Source organism: Hesperophylax consimilis, chromosome 7 (assembly GCF_061612785.1).
Source record: "Hesperophylax consimilis isolate HC1 chromosome 7, BYU_Hcon_1.0, whole genome shotgun sequence".
Taxonomy (NCBI): Eukaryota; Metazoa; Arthropoda; class Insecta; order Trichoptera; family Limnephilidae; genus Hesperophylax; species Hesperophylax consimilis.
Window position 1 is genome coordinate 38,112,739 of NC_142842.1, and position 25,465 is coordinate 38,138,203.

The window sequence follows — 25,465 nt, forward strand, 5'->3', positions numbered from 1 at the left end:
AGAACAGTTCTCTAAAACTACTTACTAAGTAACCTTATCAATATTTTATACTTGTGTAAAAGGTGATTGATACCAAATAAAAACCCCTTAACAAATATTCCGCAAATCCCTCGGAATCCCGTGGGATTTCTAAATTCCATCCCGCAACCCCGCGGGATTTGTAAACTCTATTTACATTGTTTAATGTATACAGAAGCATTACAGTGATAGCCTTGTTTGCCAATTTAACTCTCCATATATTCCAAGTTTTGTCGTAATTGAAGGTCTCATTAATTACTGATTTAAAAACATTCATATAATATATTACCTTAAATTACCGAATAGGCATACATAAAATTATGGAAACAATGGCTTCGCAGCCGAAAACTATTCCATAAATCTCGTATGAGTTATTCGGAAGACAAAAAACCACCGCCATGGCTGGAAAGGCAAATCACAAGAATGGATTCACCCGCAGATACATGGGAAATTAGTTAATTAACTACTAAACATATCAACTGGTGATTTGAGGATTTAAACAATATAGGTAACTACCTAGGTAAACAGCGAACAGGGGCGTGCCGTGATGTACCTACATATATTTTTAATTTTAGTAATTATTGGTTTTTGAAAGAAGATTAAAGTTCATGCGGGTTTGGTAGGTAGCAGTAATTAGTGATGTCTGGAAAAAGTGAATACCAAGAATCGTTATTTAAATGATTCAAAATAATACTAGTGGCACAGATCATTTTGTACAGTTTGAAGGGTGTTTGAACAATCTTCTTAATGTAGTATACGTAAAAATTTAGCCTGCGTATGTTTGCAAAACTCCAAAAGTAGTCGACCGATATCGCTGAAAATTTCAAAGTTTGTTCTTACTAGTGCCAGGAGTGTTTAGAGATTTGTTTGAACGGTAGAATAAGTCGGGGACGCCCGAGGGCTACTCAACGCAATATCTATGTACCGAAATGAGATAAGAAGTCGTATTAAAGTCAATGTAATGTAGTTTTTTAACAGTAACATTGTGGTATACAGAAGTGAATGGTAGAATAAGTCGGAGACGTCCGAAAAAAACATTAACTATAGCGAAACATTGCGGGATCCACTAGTGTTATATAAAATAAATTTAAAAAATATATACTAAAGGCAGTCTATATCTATCTGTTGATTAGTTTTCTTTAAAATTTGGTATCACCTTTATTTATAACTTTCAAGCAATTATGAATCATCAAACATACTAATTTTGGTGGTGGGTCTGTCATTTTGTGAGATTGTAACTCTGATTAAATAAAAACTGATTGTTCAAGAATTAAAAAAGCGATAAAGTAGGTACCTGTCTATTTCAAATCCAGTGATTGTTCATGAGTCGTGCGCTAATCTAAAACATTAAATACGAAAATTTTAAAATATATATATATCAGCACGTTTTCATCTTTAAAATAATGAGTTGTACCTTGGCGTAAGGGCTTCTAAAATATTTTTATATCAAAAACAATAGCTTAAAAGTCTCGTAATTCGTCGCATACTAAGTGTTAATTTTGTAAAAATATTTTGCTAGAATAATTTTAATGATGTGATACATATTTCGTGTTTCTGCCACCCAGGAAAAATATTGGCTTGAATAATTAAATTTGATGTTAGTACTACAGATATTTTCTTTTCTGAGTTAGTAGGTGTTTTTTTATTCATTAATTATTTATCATATCGTGCATTTCAATCACTAATCTTCAAATACTCTCCTACTAAGAAGTTGAAGAGAACGCCCTTGATAGCGAGGAGATCGAGTTCTCCCATCAATTCGTATTGTTCTCGGTCGATGTAATTTGTAATATTATTATAAATAAACAATACCTGCGTAATGTGTACTCATAGACCATGATGCTAATACGTACACATGATCTGCGTTATTAATATAAGATTGAGTCAGCGGATACAAAATAATTAAACGGATCATTAACTTACTGAACGTAGCTTTATGAGTTCGTAATAGTTTGTTTATTTTTAGGTCATAATAAAGTAAATAAAATTTAAGTATTATATATATTAGCGTCTCGCTTGGTGCGAATACTAGAATGTGATATTACGCCATAACGTGTTACATATACCTACCAATTAAATTTAACCTAAAAGGGTACTTTTAAACACTGCTCAAAAGGTTATAGAACGTCATTTAAATTATGCTAAAACTATTCCCGTTGAATACATACACTTTGTTTTTATATATTCAATAATATTGTTAATTTAATTATTAATTAATTAAGAAATAATTAATAATATCTAACATTTTACTCAGAAATCAATTAGGAAATCAGTTATTGAAATTAAAATACCTATCTAGAAATAATATAAGTGTATCGTCTGTAAGTGGGCTACCCACAGTTTGATAATGCCTTCAGAGGGCGAAACAGCTGTCACGCGTAATAATAATTACACAACAGAACTTGTTTAAAAATAAACTGTTTTTATAAATCTAATAACAAAATTATTGAATATATAAAAAATAAAAATGAAAATGGAGTTCTACAAATTAAACTTGATAACAATAAATACATACACATTTCAATAAAAATGTGACATTAAACAACAAATAATTGTGTCATTATTGCCACAAGAATTAATTTATTTAACTATTTGTGAACTTAGTGATATGGATTCATAACCTATCTTTCGCTGTTAATGCTCCTAATAATGACAATCAATAAAATAATCTACCAGCATAAATTTGTTGAAGACATTAATTAAATTTAAAATAATAAGTTCGGTTTTATAGGTAATTTATTAAAAACACACTGTTTTCATGAACGTTATAAATAATTGAATGAAAAACAGCAATTTTGCCACAGTACCAAATTGATAAATGAGACTAATCTTCATCAGACCTGTGTAATAGTTAAACGTAATATTTTTTAAATATTTTGAAGCAATAATTTTATTATTTGATAATGTGGGCCTCACTGAGTATTTCACCAGTGCTGAGGCCCGAATTTTATAATATTTTAAAAAACATTAAATAATTAAAGCGGCAACGAAAGCAGACAATATAATATTATTATGGGTACCATTGTGTATTATGTTTGTTTTATAGTGGACAAAGTTACCGCAAAACGCAATGCTTTCATTGCGTTTTGCGGTAACTTTGTCCAAAGTTTTCTCCTGTCAATGTCGTCAATTTTGTATATACATTAAACTTAACTTGTTGTTAAAAGCAAATTTCTGTTTTTTCTTCTTTTAAAATTTCATTAGTGAGAGGGACTATGAGCAAAAATAATATCTTGAAGCGAATATTAATATTACAGTATTTATAAAAAAAACTGTAATATTGATATAAGTGTCGAATGGTGTAGAACCTTTTTTGAAAATCAATTGTAGCAAAGATCCGTGACATTTATGACACTCTGACTCTAATCAATAAGAAAGTGATAAATTTTAAGTGACACATATGACACTTGCCTATAATTATTGATACATTATAAATCTTTTCACTCCACCAAAACGGTTATTATCACCTTAAATTAAAGTTTTTTTTTCAGATACAACATAATCATATTATTACTACAAATGGTACAAGGTTCGCTCAATCACCGGCGATCCAATTTACGTCCTCGAAATTCGATGTTTGCAAATAATACTAATATGAATTACATTTACAGGTGTTGCTGATATTATTATTAGTTTTAATAATGTTTGGAGTGTTGCTGTCGAATGTTTTGACGTATTTCGCAATGTTCATAATATATGATTTGGCGTTACTTCAATGTTGTTTCTCTTGGTAACTAACAAAGCTTTTATTTATTTTTCGGAATAACTTTATTGAGTAAAACCTCAAATTGTAATCTAATGGGACCCTATCCCCCTCGGTCACTTTAAACTGTATCATACTTCGAATAAGAACTACCAACATTGTCTTCATTTTTTCACCGCACATTTTTACTGGCACTTAAAGATAGTTACCATCGTGTATAATCATCTCCCGAAGTTAGCCCACTTTACCACCAGACTCCCTGTATAATGCACAGCTCATCAGTAAGTTCTTAAACGGGAAACTTTCGATAGTATTTACTTTCCTAATCATCAAGTAATAACTTATTGATAATATGCGCATCTACACGTTTTCTATAAAACATCATCTGTTAATAATGGCTTCAAAATAATTACTATTTGAAATAACCTTTGTAATAAAGGTGGCTGTTGAGGTACAACAGCCACCTATATTACAGAAAACTAGCGCAGACCCGTGAAAATCCCAGGATAGTCAAATTTTCAAAATAACAGAAATTATTTTTTTTTCTGTTCAATATATTATATTACAGGTGGATACTTATACTTATCATTTCCTATTTTTAAAATGTCACTTAAATTCTAGTTCATTGGACCAGAGACGCAGGACGCGTTGATACTAAACATGTACTAAATATCTTAAAAAATATACTAAAAAAATATCAATAAAAAAATACCTACATACTAATAAAAATAAGTTCAATAAATATATTAAATTACAAATCACAAAAATTAATATTATCATATTTCGTCACATATTTTAACACATTTTCCTCTTATTTTAAATTGGTCGGTATTTCTTAAAAGATCTTCAACGCTATTTATAGAAATGTTTTGTGATTTTGACTTCTGTGGAAAAGGAAGACGTATTTATTTTTTTTCTTCTTGAACATTGATCATATTTGTGCTGATGTTTTTTAAGTTGTCGCATACATTCTAACATCAAAATTCTAATAACGTATTTATTAAAAAAAATTACTGCAAATAAATATAATATAATGGGTACTTACATCATAAAGAGTTATTACAAAGCTTTAAATAATAAACATAAATTAAATTTTATCAAAAGAAAGTTATTAGGATTGAAAGTAGTAAAAATCGCTTCCAAAAAATTCCGTTTCGCCAACTTGTTTTTCCTGAAAAGAGAAGTGCATCTCTGGTTGAAAAATAGAAGATAAAGAATATTGCGAAAAAAATGTTAAAGGCAAATGATGTTAATAAGGTCCAAATAAACAGTCATCCCTCGATCTCTTGTTGGGAAGTTGCGATTTTTTGCAGGTACTAATCTCAAGTTCAGTGTGCTCTGTCAATTATTATTATTTAGTTTGTTTTGGATGTCTGCGTATTATATTCAAGGCTCTCATTATAATCCGAGTAGAGAAAACGAATACCTGCATAGCACATGTACACATGTACCCGCATACACATGTACACACGTGCACATGTACGCACGTACACGTGTACACACGTACACATATATACTACATGAACACATGTACACTTTACACCATACACTGTATTGTTATGTTAAATTTAATTTAGTTTAATCTGTTATTAAATGTAATGTTGTATTATTATCTTCATTTAGTTATATGGACTATGTGCTAGGAATGTCTTAAATTTTTTCAAGACGTTTATTTATTATTTGCGGTGAATTAAATTTAATTTTCTCAATATATATACAAAAATGACGCTTTGTCTTAGTTTTTGATAATTAAATAAATATTAAATATTTTAAAGCCACACAGATATTGATGCAAAATAGAATAAGAAATATGTAATTCCGTTGATTTAGAAAATTCAGCTTGAAAAAACACACAAATTCACGACGCTAGAGCTCACCATTGTATAGATTTGACAAGCAACCTGACTGATTATAATTACACGATTTTCTGTTTTTTGATAAATGGGAAAACGATACTAAAAAGATCCAATAAAAGATCCAAATAAATATTATTTTTAATTGGCGTGAAAGACACAAGATTTTATTTGATTTGTGAAACTGAAAGTTTACGTAAATAACACGTTATAATATTAATAATGCTGCAGAATGATAAAAAAATATTCACGTAAACATACTATTGAATTCTTGACATATAAGATACGATTTTGAAAATGACAACTAAACATTTTTCTGTTCAAATATTATACTATAGGTATATACTTCATCGCTTGTCTAAATTTTGAAAATGACACTAAAATTAAGTTACACAGGACATGCACAAAATCAAAATTAATATTTTTTTATGATTACACTATTTTAAATAGCCAGAACAATAACATTGCACATAACCATTAAAAAAATAATACTCACTTAAAATATGACAAGCGGAAAACCCCGTGAAGAGAAATTTCGAAATGGGTTTTGTTATGATCGGCAAAATCTGTTAACTCCAATTACTCACATTAAATTACTATGAGTTTATTGTGAAGTTCGTCTAGAATACTAATAACTTTCGTTGAATCACCATTGCTTGTCTCTTCGAAGAGTTGATTGATCAGAAAAATTGAGGGCATGCGTAACATTATGGTAACATTCCATTGGCTGATGGTTCAGCATATAAAAATGTAGGGATGCTATATGTAAGAAATGGAAAGTGAGGTATTGGATTAACTCGTGATTTAATGAAATTCCCAGCGTTGGAATTTACTTAGTGGATTATTTGTGAACCCAGTCACTTTTTCACGAAAATTAGTTACATGTATCATTATGCATGATGCATTTTAAATGTGTCTAGATACGTAGTTGTTATCCTGCGATAAGGTTGCGTATCCTTACAGGTTCAGATTCGACAGGTTATAATAATAGTATTTACTTGTGGACAAATGACGATTTTCTTTGTCCTTTTATTGAAAAAAACTTGACCCTCGCGTGTGAGTCAATACGTATTGCAATTATTTATTTAAGATTCCTCTCCGATCATTGACTTTTGAGATATGTAATTTTATGGTTTGTATTTGTATTGTTTGAATGCATTTACGCCTATAGAAGGGTGGCACTTAGCTACTTGTCCATAATGAGTATAGATGACCTCCATAGCAGAATGGTAAGGCACTCGGAACGGGAAGTAAACAATATGAATTCGTTACTTTTGCTTAAGACAGCAGTAGATTTCTATTCGTTCACGGTGTAATAATTACATTCGAAAAATCGCAGTGGCGGAAAACCACGATTCGAATAGCAATACCACTTGAAATGACTTTAGCTAGATTCAATATACTTTTAATTTCTCGTTTTTCTTTCCCCTTGTCCTGTTATACTTAACTTCTGCCTCGTAATATTTATTGGGCTTTTACACACTACAAGGTTTAATAGTTGAGTATCACAGTTATTACAAATTCTACAAAATTAAAACAATAAAGGAAACATAATACAACGAAAAAATAAAAAAAAAATTAAATGTTACAACAAAAGCATGTAACAAAATAAGATACACTAGTAAAAACGATAAGAAGTCTCACATATATTCAAAATAAAAATGAAAATACATATATTGCGGAAATTATAGATGTCTATTTGTGTCTCGATATATAAAAGAATTGAAATAAACAATATTTATATTGATTATTTTTAAGATGAAATATATCTCCCAGATCAGAATATTTATTTACAAGACTGTGAAGTCTTGGAATCGGGGAATTTTGATAAGACAGTGTCCTGGTGTTGTAAAAATAAAAGAGTAGCAAATTTCGGCAAGATCTTTTGGGTATGTGGATGCTGATTAATTGGAGTAACTCAGGACAGTCAATTTTGTAATGAAGTATTTTATGTAGTACTATTAAATCTGTGTTTATTCTTCTTTCTGAAAGTTTTAATAGGGACAATTTATCTAGTAAGTAGTTATAATCAATGTTTTCTATAGGAATATGCAATTTATAGTTTATATACTTCAGGAATATTCCGAGATGTAGATACTCTTGGTATCACCCTGTTGAAAAAGTACCGTTTGGAAACTACACGAAGAAAAATGAGCGTTGCTAATTTATTAAGAATTTCGTTAAATTATAATTATTGGTAATCCGGTTAAAAACGGTATTGTAAACCTTACGAATGAATTAGTAGGTTTCCTGATACACTTTTAATTCCGAATATTATCGATTTCTAAACAAAATCTGAAACAGAAAAATCAGAAAAGAATACAGTCACATCTAAGACGTGACTGTATCCTTTTCTGTTTCAGATTTTCGTTTAGAAATCGCTAATATTGTCTTCAATAATTAAATATTACAATTTGAGGGTTTACTCAACAACGTTATTAAAAAAAATAATGTCTTGCTTTGAATTTTTTAGGACATTCCACATTTTTTTGATGAATACAGAGATTTAGATTTTCTAGTACATTCATTATTTATTTTGTTGATTGATGCTTCTACAAAAAACTGAAACCTCCTTATTCCTTATCCTGCAATTACGCAGTGGAAGTAAGTACGTTTACGTATCATTAATAATTACAATGATTGAGGAAGAGTAATTACTATGCAAGCACGAGTAGTTCTTTCGAGGTTTTTTCTTCTGCACCGGCGGTGGATTCACTCACGTACCTGTAATTAACATCCAAATAATGCATGACGTACGAATATTAAACATAGGCAGGTCGGCATATCAATAACAGATAGGTCTATCTTATCATTTGGTAAATGGATGAGGCACTTAAAAGTTAGTGATGTTTTGGTTTAACCAACCAAAGCGCACGGCGTATCTATATATTAAATACTAATCGCGTACGCCTCGTATGTACTCTTATATATTTATGAGGTTGGTTCTTCATATTGAAGTAAGACGATGAAACTAATTATACGGATTTGGGTTTTTTATGACAATATCTAAAATATTCAAGTAAAATAAATAATGAAAAATGAATAATTTTAAAAGTCTTCACTGAAGCGGAAATCAGAAAAAATATTCGAATGTGAGCTCTGGCGTAGTGAAATTTCAACGTTTTTTTGCATTGGTTTTATTTGTAAATGCAACTGTTTTCAGCCCGTATGGTGAATTTTATCATCGGCGACGACTAGAAATTTCATAAATAATGACCTTAATTTGGACCTTGATACGTTAAATTAAATAAATCATAAATGACATTTTATTAATGTGTTCATTTATGAGTTTTTTTAAACCTGTTAAGCAGATGTGTTTTAAATTTTCTTTTTCTGTCATTAAACTAATGTTGTAAATATATATGTGTGAATAAATAAGTACGTACATATGTGTAAGTATATGTATGTATGTGTATATATGTGTGTGCACATGCATAAAGCATGTCTTATTCTTCTTTATTCTTTTTTATTTATTTCCTTTTTTCGTTTTTCTGTTTTCTATTTTACAAAAGCATTTTTTATTCTTTGTTTTTTTCATTTTTTAGTTCTCCGTTTTCTATTTTATTTTGTATTTTCTAATTTCTGTTTCAGTTATAAACTTTCTACTGTAATCCTTCCTATTTTCAACACGTTTATATATTTAGTTTAAATGTTCACACTAGACCCCACACAACTACATTCCATAGGTCACCATGGAATAATATCATAGGTATCATATATAAATAAATGTAATAATGTAAAAAAATAAAAATAAAACTAACCCAAGAAATAATTTTATCTACCAAACAGGGTGCTACATTATGTCATCAGATTAAAAAAAAAATAATAGACCGTCCGCAAATATAACATAGAGGCAGACAAAGTATAACATTGATTTATAGTATAGGCATGCAGATGTATTCCTATTTCGTTTCCAATCTGCTAAACGATATCAGTTGTTTTTATTGGTAGTTTATTTAATAAATTAATGTTTATCTACTACCAAGTAGGCAATTAAAATAATCGGTGAAACATTTCGCATTAATTTTAATTGTTAAAATTATGGGCACTGGGCGGTAAAGCGTGCGAACTGTTCCTGACCTTTATTCTATCTAAATAATAGTAAACAATAATTCAAGATGTATCTGTCAGATAAAAGTTTACAGGGTTTAGTAAACAGTGGCAAAGGAAGACATACGCAATATGCGGAAGGCGCGGGTTCAAATACCGGCACCGTGAGGGTTAACTATTTACGCATTACAAGTAGGTACTGAGATATACAGGATTTGTAATTTAATGCCTTTTGTCTAGGACCTAGGTCAATACGAAACCTTTTCAATACAGCTTTCTTTAAATTTCAGCAACGTAAATTAAGAAAGTAATCTTAAAAGAAGCGTAAATTAACCCACTTCCCGAAATTCGATCGAGTTGAAACTCGGTAAATAAACTCGTTGTCGATTACAATGCACCATACCAAATGTTGGTGGTAATCACTCATACACACGCGGAAATATAAGCATTTCTTTGAAATTGGATGACATTACAGCACTACAATATAAATACCTGATTTGCATTTGAAGTGGTTGATAGACTACATCTATTATCAAAAATTGATGTATTATAGTTGAAATTAGGTACGTTTTAAGTTATTTAAATGTATCAGCAACAGCATGAATTTATTGCTTTGTAATGTGTTTGGAATATGCTAATTAAAAGCTGAAAAGATAATCTCAAGATATGTGACTTAACAGATTTTAAAAAAAGCTGTGTGGCCAATTTATTTAAGACCTCTTGACTCCCAGGACCCGACAGGCTAATGATATTGATTATCTGTTCAAGAAAGAATTTCGTAAGTTCGGAAAATTCATCTTACTTCTGGCGCACGGAAAAGTCTATAACATCCTTGTATCAGTTAATCTCTTTAGTTATTAGAAAAGGTAAAAATAAATAAACAATATATTTGACTTGAAAACGGTTTATTCGTCTTCGTCTTTTGGGCGCACACGCATACTGTTACAGTTCAAAATACTATAATGTAGAAGATTCAACAATTAGAATCATAGATTGTTAATAATAAAGCATATATTTTAATTAAGTAAGGATTAAGACAAAAGCGAGAAACATATTTATTACTACGTATCTGTAATAGATTGGAATTTAATATGTTTATAATGGGATTATTTATTGAGTAAAACCTCAAATTGTTACATTTAATCATTGAAGATAATATTAACAACTCTCCAACTAAAATTAGAAAAGAGATTTTTTAAATAAATATTCCCGGGTTACGAATAACCTGACGATATTTGAAAATCTTCATCTACCACCACAGTAAGCGGAAAATATTGCTTGTGCTCCGATGGAGGACTTAGGCAGCCGGGGAATTGAACACACTACGCCTGGGTGTACCCAAACGCGATGTCAACTCATCCAGCGACCGGTCAAAATTGACACTACAAAATATGTTTTTGTTTGTGGTTTTTGTTTTTGTTGATACATAACACGTTTTTAATGTGATAAATACCTTAGCAGTATAATTTGTTTACATCATTAAAATAACGTAAATAACATAACAATATTAAGGTGAGGAACAAATCAATTCAGAAGTATGTTTTTAAAAGATACTGCATGAAATATTTTTGACGGTGGTCTTTGTTTACAAACTGTAATTAGTCAAATGAATGTTTAGCATTACATACGACTATAACAACAATAACTAATACCTTCAATTTATTTAGAAAATCTAAAATTTAATATTCTCGCTTGAATACGGCTCAGAAGTTAATGTCCCGCTATTCATCAAACCGATTTTTATCCACTGTCATATTTTTTGCCAGTCTAGATTGCCTATATCATTTAACCTTCTTTCATTATTGAATTATGATAATTAATTTAGAGGTTACCCATCTCAGTGGCTGAACATATTCATAGAACGTATAAAATACAACAATCGTTTTATTAAAAATGTAATAAACTGTTACTAATATTAATGGATTAGTTTAGGCGCACGACGAATCTTTGGCATTTTATTAATAAACTGATTAAAACTTCTCATTATGATGAAGAACCATGAACGAATGTCCGTAAATTAAATTTTGTATTTATCTGTATACAAATATATACTTACCTACGATTTATTTTCAGAGCGCATCATATTATGTTTAGTATGTCTAATGCCTTATATTATATAAAATATTTATTCTCGATTTCGTTTTATTTTTAAGTAATTTGACATGTTTAATGATGCGGCAGCCATCTCTGGTCTGGAGCCCCAAAATACTTGAAAAATCCTTGACTTTGTGCAGAAACGGTCGTTTCATTTGATAGTTTCTGTGGTCAGGTAGGTATCCAGTCCTTGTTCTACCGGTATAACAATAGAATATGCTCCGAGGAACTAGAGTCATTGATTCCTTTGGCACCGGTGCGTAGTCGGAAAACACACCAAAAGGGCGCCCTACATGTCAGATGAGAACGGGTCGTTTCTACGATTGGTTCTTGAGTTCAACAGCTCGGTTCTGGAAAGATTTGTCGGCCTTTGTCTTTTTTCCCTCCTACAACACCAGTCTCTTCAAAACACATGTTCACTCCTTCCTCTCCTTAAAAAGAAAGACTCTCCACACCTTTTTTACTGTGACAGCTATTTCATAGTAGTATAAGTGTTTACTTAAGCAAAGGTATCAGGATCACAGAAATTCGAAGGTGAAGTCACGCTGAGTTAACCTTTTCAAGCGTGCTTTCGCATGTTGGTTGGCTGAAAAGACACAAAAGAACGGACTCCCCAGAAGTTTTCAATTTTATTATTTGTCAAGACGGAGGTACGTAGCCGAGGACACAATAAACACCACGACCAAAGTGTTTTTATGTTTATATAAAAATTCTGCGCGCCGCTCCGGCCCAATCGGGAAGCGACCCGATGTACACTAATGTACGATGTACCCTGTTCACCGTATACAATACAATCCTGCTGAGAAGGCCGAATGACATTTTATGTAGGTACATGATACATTCAAAGGACGATGTTTGATGATCTGTTTTGTGGTCAGGACTATTGTCTCAGTGGGCTATTATGGACCATCACCTGACAAAGTATTCACGAGAGTGACCCATCACAATAAAAAAGTTTTTATGACATCTTTATTGAATTTTTATTTTTTGTATAACCTTCTGCGGTTTATAGTTTTTCCGCAATATGGGACACTATGTAATGCATACCTAATCTACTTGAGGCGACACAAGACTCTAATAACGGGGGTGTGCTCGAGGTTCACATTTTTACTAATTCTCACGAATTCGTGATTATAATATCTTTTTTTCTTAGACCGATACCCACGGATGTAAGTTATGTTGAGATTAATAAAAACAGTACCTTATCATAAAAACATTCTTCGTAAAACGGTTCGAATAATTTATAAAACGTTTTTCAACTCTAGTGTTAGTGGTAAGTTTGTAGATGATGAATTAGCAACTTCCCGAATGATTCTATTAAAACATATAAGATTTTAGTAATACTTTATCAGAATTAATTAAAATAAACCACGCGGAAAGATCAATTTTCTACCGCCAGGGCATATTCGACCGTAGGTCCGTCCAATACGCCGGGCCGCGAGCCGAATATTTCTGTACACGCTTTTTTCACTTCCGTCGTTTAGATTCCCACTTTATTTGAGGGTATTTATTAGTGCAAATTCGACTGTAGGTCCGTCCAATTCTCCGAAGCTGTACGTTACCTATTTTTGTAAACACTTACCATTTTCAAATAGATACAATGTTATGAGTTAGTTTTTCAACTGTAGGAAAACTTCTGGTAACCTCCTCGGCTGTGCTCAGTTTCAATAACCTATTTTATAATAACGTAATTAAAAATATAATTAACGATCAAAATGTTATCGTCTTTTGTTTTATTATTTGAAATATTGACGGACCACAGCCCTACACGTAAAATTTGAAGGGTGCTGAAAATTGTTGCGTTTGCTTACTGTTTGAGAGTTTTTGCAGCCGATACCATCAGATATATCGACTTCATAGTTAAAATATTTATATTGTGCTGTAGCAGGTACCTATCTATCGGATGCGATGACTATCTCGGGCGGGAAGCCTCAAACGAGGAACACAATAGCTTTTTAGATCTAATGTTGTGCAGACATGCTAATTTTATTTCAAAAAACATGTCTTCTGATGTCTTGGTCTTGTATTCCGCGTCCGATGTTGTTTTTGTGGTGAATGATTCATTTAGGTCACATACTAAGTTGACTCGTCCATTATTGGCATTTTTTAACTAATAATGAAACAGTTTCAGCACCTTGAAGTATACTAAAAAATAAAGAATCATTTTAGTTCTTTGAGAGAATCTGCCTATTTAAAACAAGTTCGTTTATTGACTGATCTTAGTGAAGTCCTATTTCAACTTATTATTAATGCGAGCCTTACTTTGACTAGGTGGCTAACATCGACAAGATGTGCGTTTCAAGCAAGCCTTACTTTTACTATGTGGCTAGCTTTGACAAGGTGGCTAATTTTGACAGAGCTTTTCAATATTATCGAAGAAAAAAAAGTCGGTCTTTAAGTACATACTTAAAAATCTGTTCGCAGAACTATTAGTTTAGATTATATTGATCGAGTTTTTCTTCACTTTAGAAAATTTTTCAAACACACTATAACTTTCGCAACATAAACCTCCATCGATCATAAAAACGCACGCACAATAATTCAAATTTGGGTTCGTAAATGATGCATGAAATTGCAAAAATGGCAGCGCCGAACGAGAAATCGCTCAAAACCAACCATTGCTTGCTATTATGTAATGAACACGTACTTGTAGTGGAAGAAAACATGAGGTTTAGCAAGACAAAGGACATACCATGTTCGCGCACACAATGGACTTACGAGTTAATAATTCTCATTACTTTTTACGTGAAGATATAATAATTATAATTAACTACAGGTATTTTCTCAAGCCAGGATTTTTCACAGGGAAATGTCAGCGCAAGTTAATCGTACGGAATTTTAAATGTTGCGTAGATAAAGATTTATAATAATCAGCGACATATTATATTGTTTGTCCTAGGCTTTTTCATCTTCAGTTAATAACTCTAGTAACTGGCTTAGTGTTGGTTATCATCATACGATTTTTCCATAAATAGGCATTGTTAATAAAAACAACAGCATCCCAGAAATATTATAAATACTTTGTACTTTTCGATTGTTGTTACTGTTAATACGGGGATACAATAATGATTAGTTACGCACTTTTATAAAGGGCTCTTATACTTCTAAAATGTGAAGGTATAAACAGTTGCCCATGGAAAATGAGACATGATCAAACGAATGGTAAATGTTGGAAAAACTTTTTTGATAAAACATTATCTTTGTTGCAGGCTCCAGCACCACAAGCTCCCCAAGATTACCAGAATCAACAACAAGACATGCCCCAGCGCGCCTTCCCTCCCCAGTTCGTCGCCCGTCACCTTCCCCAGTTCGGTCCCCAACCTCCCCAGCAGATCCACTTCCAGATCAGGGAACAGCAGATGCCACAGCCCCAGTCCCTGCACATGCCATTCCAGATTAGGGAACAGATGCCACCACAACAGAACCCATTCCAGATGAGAGAGCAAGAGCCACAGCAACAGAGAGTGCACTTCCAGGTTAGGCAAGAACTCCCAAGGCCACCAGGAATGTTCCAGATGAGGGAACAAGCCCCACAAGAACAACAGATTCCTTTCGAAATCCTTCAACGTATCAGAGAAATCACCCAATCTCAAGAACCAGCGCAAGAAAGGGAACAACAAATCCCCGTGCAATTCCAGGTTAGGGAACAGATGCCACAAGAACAGAACAGGCATATGCCCTTCCAGATGAGGGAGCAAAATCCCCAAGAACAAGAAGTACAGATGTCGAGAATTCCCATGCAGATGGCGCTGGTACCCAGGGAAGTAAGGATCCACGTTCAGAGGATTCAACTGCCGCAGGTTGACTCTGACCAGGTCCCCCAAGACACCCACGTTTCCCAAGAAGAACAGACCGAGGTAACAGACACTAAAACTATCATTTACATTTTCTTTCACTCTTTACCTTTATCTGACGTGACCGCCAATTTCATTAAATTGTACCTACATTCATCAAGTATAGCTGCATTCGCTTTACCACAAATTGCCCGTAATTTTATTTTTAGACTTGTTTGATCCTGAGATGGTTTTTTTTTTAAACCAAACTAGTTTTGACAGTTAGAATGCAAATTTCACGAGGGATTTCTTTCTCCATCGTTTGACTTGTGCACTTAAAAAACTGATTAGGTACTTGGTCTCACTAAATGTGTATTCATTGACACAATGTAAATAAATTAATTCAATCAAAGCCTAAAGGCGTTATTTTTCATGCCCGGAAATTTCCATAAGATAGTTAAAACAAACGCCTATCCCGTATGCGAGAAACTTTTAAAGAGTTTTTAGTTCTGATACTTTGAAATGGATACAATTGCTTAAAACTAGCTCCAGTTTTTCACATCATTCTCCAAACTTCTTACAAAGAGTCAATCCACCTCCTTTTCTATCTGCTTCTAGGTCGCTTCTGTTATGGTATTTATTTGTTCATGCTTTTCAGCGTCAGTCATCTGGAATTCTTTTAAGCATGATGAAATCTGCAGATTCTTGTAATGGTTCCATTTCCAAATAGTTATCTATTTTCTCCGTGACACACGGATATCCAAATCAAAACGCAAAAGTGTTTTTAATTCAAATATTGCTAATTCAGTTCGCTCTAAGTTTGCAGTTCACGAAAGGTAACCGCTGAACTGGTTTTATTCTTGCCAATGACGTAGGTATGCCAATATGTTTGAAACTTTTTAAAAGCATTATTTTCTTCTCAATGCATTTTTGTTAGCTTAAGTATAACTTTATAACCTTAAGCGGATAAACAACCGTTTGGGAATCGGGCAGATTGAAAACGAATATGAACAATGGATTAAGCAGTCGTAAATATATAGATTTTATCTTAACCCCCGAGACTTTCCTCATAAAACGTCGATTATCATAATCAGCAGCAAACGAAAAAATAATAATTTATTGTAAGGTGGCGCGCCTCTACCAGAAAATTGCAGGTTATTTTTGATATTTAATGCTGGTATCTCTTAACTTTGAGCTATCTTATCACTTTTTTATGCGTTGTGGGATCAAGTTTTGAATGTTAACCACTGATGATGGAGTAATCTCCCACATAAACAATGAAGAAAACTAGAATTGCCTTGCATATTATAGATTTGAATGTAAACTACTGACTTAGTTATTTTTGGTTCTAGCCATTTAGTACGCACTCTTGTTTCCTGATGGTGACATCGTATGTCCCCATCCCATTTGTTTTTCATAATAATGATAAAAAGCAGTTCTGCGTATGATATTTAAGCGAATAATGGTCAGACTTTCAGATCACGAAACACGCCCCATAGCATTTCTCGTGTATGGTAATTCCTCATTCTATGGTAACGAAATCTGTGTGCATTATTGTAGGTACTTAAAAACTGAATTAACGAAGACAGTATTAGCGATTTTTAAATGAAAATTTGAAACATAGAAAGATACGGTCGCATCTAGGGCTTAAACCAAGGAGCCTCTCCTTAGCGGACTGCCCCGGGGAGTATTAAATATTATAATTTTTAGGTTTTACTCATTAAGGTATTCCAAAAATATACTTAATAACTGAATTATTTTTAGCAAACGGAACAAATGCCTCACCCCATGATGAGCGTCGCCGATCTGCAAGCCGTGCAGCAAGCCGTGAGAGCTGCAGAAGAGGATCAGGAGAAAGAGCAAAGGGAACACCAGGCAGCTCAACAGGTCAGAATCTTCTTCTTACCCGTCCTAAAAGACATTTTTGTCATCTCTAATTATAACTTCTAATCACCTTAAATTGCAAGCTTCCCATTTACATATACTCTGATGATCCCCACGACCAAACGGCAGGCTTTTTGGCTCTAAGTGGAGCATACCTATAGCACGGTAGAGATCTCCATTCAGAATATAAACGATGCGAATTTAAACTGCTTAAGATCTGATTAACTAAGTACCCACACACTAGACAAATCATTTCCTCATATTATTTCACCACCCCCATACAACATTCTTTAACGAATATAGATTACATGGTACCAGTGTTAATTAAGACTCTTGTGCTGTAGAGTGTAGAACGTACCTCAACAATACATTTTTTCTGGTAAGACAAGATTTGTCGATCTTTGCAGCTTAAGAAAGTTTTAAACTTTTTTGAAGACCCCTACCAATTCAATAACCTTGCCTATGCTGTCTTAGAGTAACGAAGCTGGACTCACCCCACTTAATGCCAAATTTCTGGTACATTTGAGGAATAACAAATTTCGAACACACTAACGGATCATTGGTGGGTATGAACCTATCTGCATTGATTGGATTGCGGTTGGGTACTCGATTAGAGATTGCGGTATTGGTTACATAATAAATCCACAGTTATTTAGATTATTTAAATTGATTTAGCACTATTTTGTGGTTTTCGAATGTGCGTAAAACGCACGTACCGCCTTTTAATCAACTCATAGTTTTTTGTCTCTTTTTTAGTGTTAACAATATGCCTACTGCCTCGTAGTAATACTAACAGGTGATTTCATAGATTGTTCATGAGTCTTAAATCTTAGGTATTTACTGCGATATGTTTTTAGTTGGCTTTTATTTTAGAAGTCATGAACTTTCTTCTTTATCGGACCTACAACTCTTCATTGTTTCTGGCCGACTTTATGAAAAATCTCCACTTCTATTGATCTCTTCTGTTTCTCTCCAATTATTTTGCCTAAAGATGCGGTGTTCACTCTTATATTACAGCCACCTAAATTTAGACCACTTAACTCTATTCACTCAACCATGGGCTTATTCTAGAGAAGTGTCTATGTTGGTCAGTTATCTATCGTCCTTACTATGTGTTCTCTCACAAAGAGTCGTCCCTGTTGTAAAAATCTGGTTATTGACGATTCTTAAAACAATTGATACCCATGACTGATAGTTGTGCTAGACACTATTTTGTAGTATGGCTCCAAAGATATGTCTTAAGATGTTCCTTTTCATAGCATAATTTTAAAGTTGTACAATCCTATATTTTAACAATTTATTTAAGAGTGTGAAATCTTCAAAGGCAAAATCCCATCTCCAGTTTCTATACCCAAACTTCTCGCTATCATATCTTGTCACACCCATTTTATCAGACTGGTGTTTAATCGGGAATTGATTTTTTTTCAGACCAATTTAAATACACACGCGATAGCACGAAAATATCTTAATTAATTACTATGTATCATGATATCTTCTGGTCTAAAGTGGCAAAAAACTGGAGATAAAATCCTGATAGTGTTTTTTTTTGTTGAGTGTAGATAAATAATAGTAGGTGTTGGATGTTACCGTGTGAAGATTTCTCAAATTGAAAATGTGTGATCGGTGGTTGACCTTTTGTTTGAACGAGGACATTTGGTTTATTTTGTTTAAACATTCGCGTCCATTATCATTGTCTGTTTTTTCTTTGTCTTTTTGTTTGTCTTTAAGTAGAGATGATTGAATTCTGCCGTAGATACTTAATTCAGTGGTGTCATCCAATTTCTGTAACAATGAAATTCTATAAAAAAATTTCCAATAACTAAGTTCAGCTAAAGCTATATTATACGTACTGGCTATGGAAAAAAATAAAAATTACTTAAGTAATATAATGTATATGTATCATTCCCTCCTTACTCGACATTTAATTCTAATAAATACTTATGTACATTATTGACTACAAACTTTTGAAATTATCCACTCCTTTGTCCTCCGCTGTGTCCCAAGAAAACGCTATTATATAATTATAATTTTCCTTTTCTCAAAAATCTTTCAATAGGTATTTAAATTATAGACAGCCCTGATTTACTGAGCCAAATCACTTTCAACATACAAACTAGAACTTCACGATCGAAAATTATTTTTAATTGCAACAACAATATCAGGACTGAGTCATTTAGATACTCGTTTATACCTAGATTGCATGTATTTGGCAATACTTTCGCAGAAATTTAAGATGTGTATGTGTGTGAAAATTCATACAAGAAGGCTATAATAACCTACCTCAATAATTATGATAATAATTAAGGTATTATAGTAGTAGGTTTCCGGAACCCTTGGATTGAACCCTCGCTGGGGGACAGCACTAATTTGATGATGAGGAATCAATTATAACAATATTTCATCTTCCATCTTCCGCAGTCATTTGCGTTTACAATCAATATCTGTATTCAAATACAGAAATCTTTTTATGTACACTGTACATTATCATTTATCAACATATGTGCATGAATGATCATCGTTATGAATGTTACTCGTAGGTCGTTGAATTAAAAACCTTGAAATGTGCAATTATAATTTATGTGCATCTTTTTTCCCATTACTATATGCCAACAAAAGTCAACATGTGTTATTGCTGGATGATTTGAAAAACTTAACAGAGATCTTCCAACACAAGGTTATCTTTAAAAAACTATGGAGATACTGCATTTTTTACACTGTAGTATACAGTCTTACAGTCGGGCGTCAGTTGGACTACGGCACACCCGATTTGGGAGTGTTGTGGGGAGGACATATAGCAAGGTTAAAAATGGGAAAAATTAGTTTTTTTTTAAAGTTTATATTAGTACTAACCAAACTTAAACCAAAACAGGTGGTTTTTTAAACCCCACCACGCCATCACTAAATTTAATAAAAATAATTAATTTTAACACAATGTTATCAACTTCGTTAACAGATTGCAATTTTGAATTATTAAACGTTTTGTTTTAAACTGGATTCTTTTTCAGTATTATTAAAAATTGATTAAATAATTATACTGGGTTAAAGTGTTAAACGAGAAGGATATAACCTACTGCCAATTTATTGTAACCAAATACGTTAATAAACGTGAATTAACATTATAAAATCATTAAAAAAACAATAAATATATTGTTACCTGATATCTAGTGACCCAGTGAAAATTAGTGTAACGCCATATTAGTAATAATTACCGGTTTAGTTTTTCCTATGGGGAAGATTTAACCCGGACAATAAAATCGGAGGTTAAAAAAAAAATAAAATAAATAACCAAAGAAGATAAATCCGAGTCAATACTATACATAACACTATGACTACAGCTAATGGGTTAGAAGCTAGAACTTCAGCTAACAACTTAGAAAATAATAAAGTTTGTCATTAGATCTTTGGTTTGAATAGAATGATTTATGGATTATAATAAATAACATTTAAGTTTATTAATTTATCGAGTGTAACTGACAATGATAGTGTTCCTTTTAGATAGTGCTTCATAATCGGGGCCGTACCAACTTAAGATTCATTTTCGCGGTAATTTTTTTTTAGACCCGCTAAATCAAATTAATGTTTATCAAACTATGAACATAATGTTGTCAATAAATTCGAATTCAAACAAACATAAAAACGCGACCTGCGAGTCTTCTATCTTTCATAGCCAATGATTTTGTTGGGTAAACAATGATTTTTATTGGCTGACATTGGCTAGTAAAGGTTGTCGTAATTTTTTAGTGTCTTCTGAAAGCGGCTTAGATGGGCTGCACGAATTTGATTGAATATTTTATAAAAGTTTTAACATTTTGAGTTCTTCATAAGAAGATTAGAGACTCCTTTTATATCTACTCTTTCCATGCTTATAACATCTATAAATGTAAGCTTTTTATTGTGCCCTTGAAGTGACTTCAAAAGTTAAAGGGAATGTATATACATGTGCATACATATATTGGACTTTATGTCAACATATAAATGAGCACAACAACATTAAAAATTCGCAATGCAAGATGGAAAAATAGTAGATCAGAAATAGTACAACAAATTAATTAAAATAAGTCGAAGCAGAGCTGGGCAGTTTTTCAATTAGATTTGTTGTTCTGCTTGCCTACATAAATTTTGATACGACCTGTTTATATTTAGTAATTGATGCGTTGTACATGTCAATAACATCCTTTTAATCATTACTAAAATTCTGTACACGGCTATCGGAGTATACAATTGTGATTTCGTGTTGGAGTTGTCGCAATAATACGGTAAATATTACGTCTATATTGATATATAATCAATATGTTTCGTGGATTGTGTCAACTTTTTCAGGGATAACTGCAATAATATTTTTTATTAGGCATGGTGATACCACCACAGAAATTGGATGCAATTAGCAACCGCCACATGTTTACGATACCAACAGCTTATAATACAAAAATAAAGCATACACGACGTTAAAAAGGTTAAGCCAAATAAGTTTTCTATGCTAACGAAGGTTAGAGATTTATTAATAAGAAGGTGAAGGCAAGAGGAAGACGAATTTGGGTAAGGATTGGAGATGTTCTGGATACATTTTGTCCTTGTACATTAATTTTTGATCACACGCATTACTCTGTTACGATATTTATGAATGTTGTTGTTACGTAAATGATTATCACTTGTGATGAAGTTCGCTACATTGCAAGCGTCATGAGCAACTTTGAAATAAAATCCAGAACACTTGTGATAACATTATCAACTTGCGTAAAAATAATCTCAATTGTTTGCACCTTGAATCTCGTCTGCGTTTAATTCTGCCCTTTGTGGGTATGTCTTGCGGTGTGTGGTGTGTGGTGTCTGAGAGGCTGCGGTGCGGTCCGCTGGACCTCCTAGGGAAACCGCTCCCAGCTCCGAGGTCCGACAGACGGTTCGTGGTTCGAGGCCGACAGAATAATTTCACTCTCGTCCCTCATTATGCGCGCCGCCACATTATGTGATGGAAGAACTATTCATGTGCCCTAGCGTTGTGTTGTGTTGACCAAAACAATATGAGAAACTTATGCGTATAAACTAGTCTGACAATTTCAAAATTGGAATTGATTTAGGTGTTAAGAAAATAGTCGAATTACTGGCTGAAGATTACGAATGGTTTGGAGTATAGTTTTGAAGTCTTGAATTCTAGTAAACTGTGCGTAGTTTTAAGGAGGAAATCATTTTATAAAATACGTTAAAAGTAATTACATAGCAGAGCGGAGGTCACTGTGACTGATGTCGAATTTAATTCCATTTTTATTCTCAGAACGTTTTTTTAAATGCATTTTTTACATTTAGTGGCCTCCAATAACCTCGGAGATCAAGTTGAAGGTTACGTATTATTGTTACTATTGAAAAACCACATTATATTAATTTTTATTCAAGTCCGTATCTCTTTACAGTGCTGAGATAATGAGAAATAATAGAACATACATTCGTACATTCAAATTATGTTAGAAAAAATATAATTTTAATCGATCAAGTAATTAATTAATCACTTATAATTTATTGGGTAACCTGATAACTCATCAAAATGTCAATTCAACACACCTATAAAAAGTGTTATAAAGTTATGAAAAGTGATGAAACAAAAACTAGATTAAATAGTGTAGGTACATATGTAACATCGCTGGTTTCATCACTTTTAATGACTTTATATAACCTTTTAAAGGTGTGTTGAATTGTCATTTTAAGGAGTTATCATGGAACCAATTGTTGAATTGTCATTTTCAGGAGTTATCATGGAACCAATTGTTGAATTGTCATTTTAAGGAGTTATCATGGAACCAATTCACACTTGTATCTCACAATATTTTGTATGATTGATACATTTCAATAACAAACTTATAATGATTACTCAAATTCTAAATACGGCGAATAAATTATTCAATTGTGAATCCGTGTTGGAGTTGTCGCAATAATACGTTAAATATTATTGTGATATTTATATACAAACAACGTGTTTCGGGGAAAATGTCAACTTTTAGAGAAAAAACTTTACAGTAATGTTAAAAATTAAAATATAATCAACTTAGAGTGGGAGGGGGGGGAGGTAGTATGTGTTTACTGGAATTACGAATTACATTGTCGTTAGAAGGGAAAGAGACTCCAAACTATAAACGGATAATTTTTGTAATCAGATATGTAAAATATAATAAAATAATCCCATCGATAATATAAGAAAATAGTCTCCACAGTTATGTAAGCTTCGAGTCAAGTGGTTGGCGTTTCCGAGAATTGACCGCGAATATAGGCCGAGTTTGAATGAGAATCGATTCTTTTTTTATCACTCGAATCTGTTACGAAATTCAGGCAAACTGGTAGATGTAATTATTCATTATTTTGTCCGACTGAATGAAATTATTAACAGAGGATGGTTAAATTACAGGTTTAATCGAGACCACAATCTGTTAAATTGTCTTCGCGGTGTTCGTTCACAAAGTGAAATCGGATCTGGCAAATAATTGTCTAGAAGTTCAATAATTAAAGTTGCGAATAACGATGATAATACACGATAAACCAATATGTTTTATAAAACTGCAAAAACTCTTCGTCGGGAAGCTCTGCGGCATAAATTATTGTCTCTTTTCTAAGGGTGAACAAACTATGTTTAAACTATTAACAAACAAATATCCGCGTAATTTATTTATGTATTAATCATTAACGCCCTATCGGGCTTTTACAGAGAATATTGACGATTTATGTATGTAAGTGTAACGTAATACATGAATAATAGCATAACTATATACAAAAAAAATTAAAATGAAATTAACATCAAATCATAACACCTGATATTGTAAATAAAGCTAAATTTCAAATATGAAAAAAGTATGTACATTGTACATTCGTATACAATGCAAATGCAAACCAGTAAGATTGAAAACGGGAGAATAATTTACTCGTAAGGTATATAAAAAATAAATATATATAATGTACTGATGTTTATTATAAAACAGATGTTTAAAAAAAGAAGAAAAATAATGTTTATTGTAGAAAAAAAACTAATAAGTAATGGCAAAATACTAATGCTGTAATTAATATAGAATTTAAATAATAATACTAAAAAGGGTAAAATAAATCAATGTATACATATGAAGTATGACCGTACATGTATACAGTCATTAATATGCGTCTAAAAAAAACAAACAAAAAAAAAAGTGAATATGCCGTATTTTTTGTTACCTGAAAATGTTCAATTATATTAAAAAAGGTTACAAAATCTAGTTAGAGACAAAATGAACAATTTGATCAATTGATTTAATTTTTTCGTTTGAAAACCTGAAGTTTGCTGGGCTTTACGCAGAGTTTATCAAAATCAAATGTTGATAATAATTTTACTCTTATTTTTAACGTGTCCATAAATTGATCAATTAGTATCTACATACTGCTTTAAGGGGTGGATAAATATGATGGGATGGTTATTCGAAATTTTATGTAGACAGGAATATTTATCCTGCTTTGAAGGTCATGTATGCAAAATTTCATCAATTTTGGAATAAAACTGTAGATTTATATTAAAAAAACAAAGCTAAGCCGTTACACATACTCTCATTTATTTATTGTAAAGATACAGATTGATGATAATATCCCTTGTAGATCGCGATAAAATAAATCTCAAATGAAGCCGCACAGTTAAAACTAGTTAAGTATAAAACAACGATATCATCTAAAATTTTGTTTATTTTTGAGTTGAGCTGTGTTATGCATGGTCCTTCTTCTTGAGCCTACATATCACACAGTTTGCAGTTGCCATCATCAGGGTAGAAATGCAGATTTGATGGACACTGCGAGGCTGTGTGTAGCGAGGTTGACTACCAGTTCTTATCTACCAATCCAGAAACACCGAATCACCAATGAAACAGAACAAAAACGAAAATAACCATAAACAATGTATAATGTTTGGTAGCTTTCGAGACCTTGAAGATGTAAATAAAACGACTCTGTGTTCAATGTATACTATACTCTGTGGCTGCTTTAATCCCTTACAATTCCGGTTGGGTTTATTAGTTTAACACGAAACAATAAAAAACCAGCTTTTTCACGGTCGAAGATATAACCTATAGTCCGCGTACAGTCGTAATACGTAG

The 25,465-nt window shown here is 32.3% G+C and overlaps 1 protein-coding gene across 2 annotated transcripts in view; it reads left to right on the forward strand.

The window, feature by feature from the left end:
• Positions 1-25,465, forward strand: part of LOC149422719 (uncharacterized) — a 157,957-nt gene that overhangs the window by 125,317 nt on the left and 7,175 nt on the right. For both annotated transcript variants that reach the window (XM_089633471.1, XM_089633473.1), the window contains 2 exons: positions 14,928-15,575; positions 17,256-17,378. In XM_089633471.1, the coding sequence (XP_089489597.1) occupies positions 14,928-15,575; positions 17,256-17,378 (771 nt within the window). The remainder of the gene's footprint in view (positions 1-14,927; positions 15,576-17,255; positions 17,379-25,465) is intronic.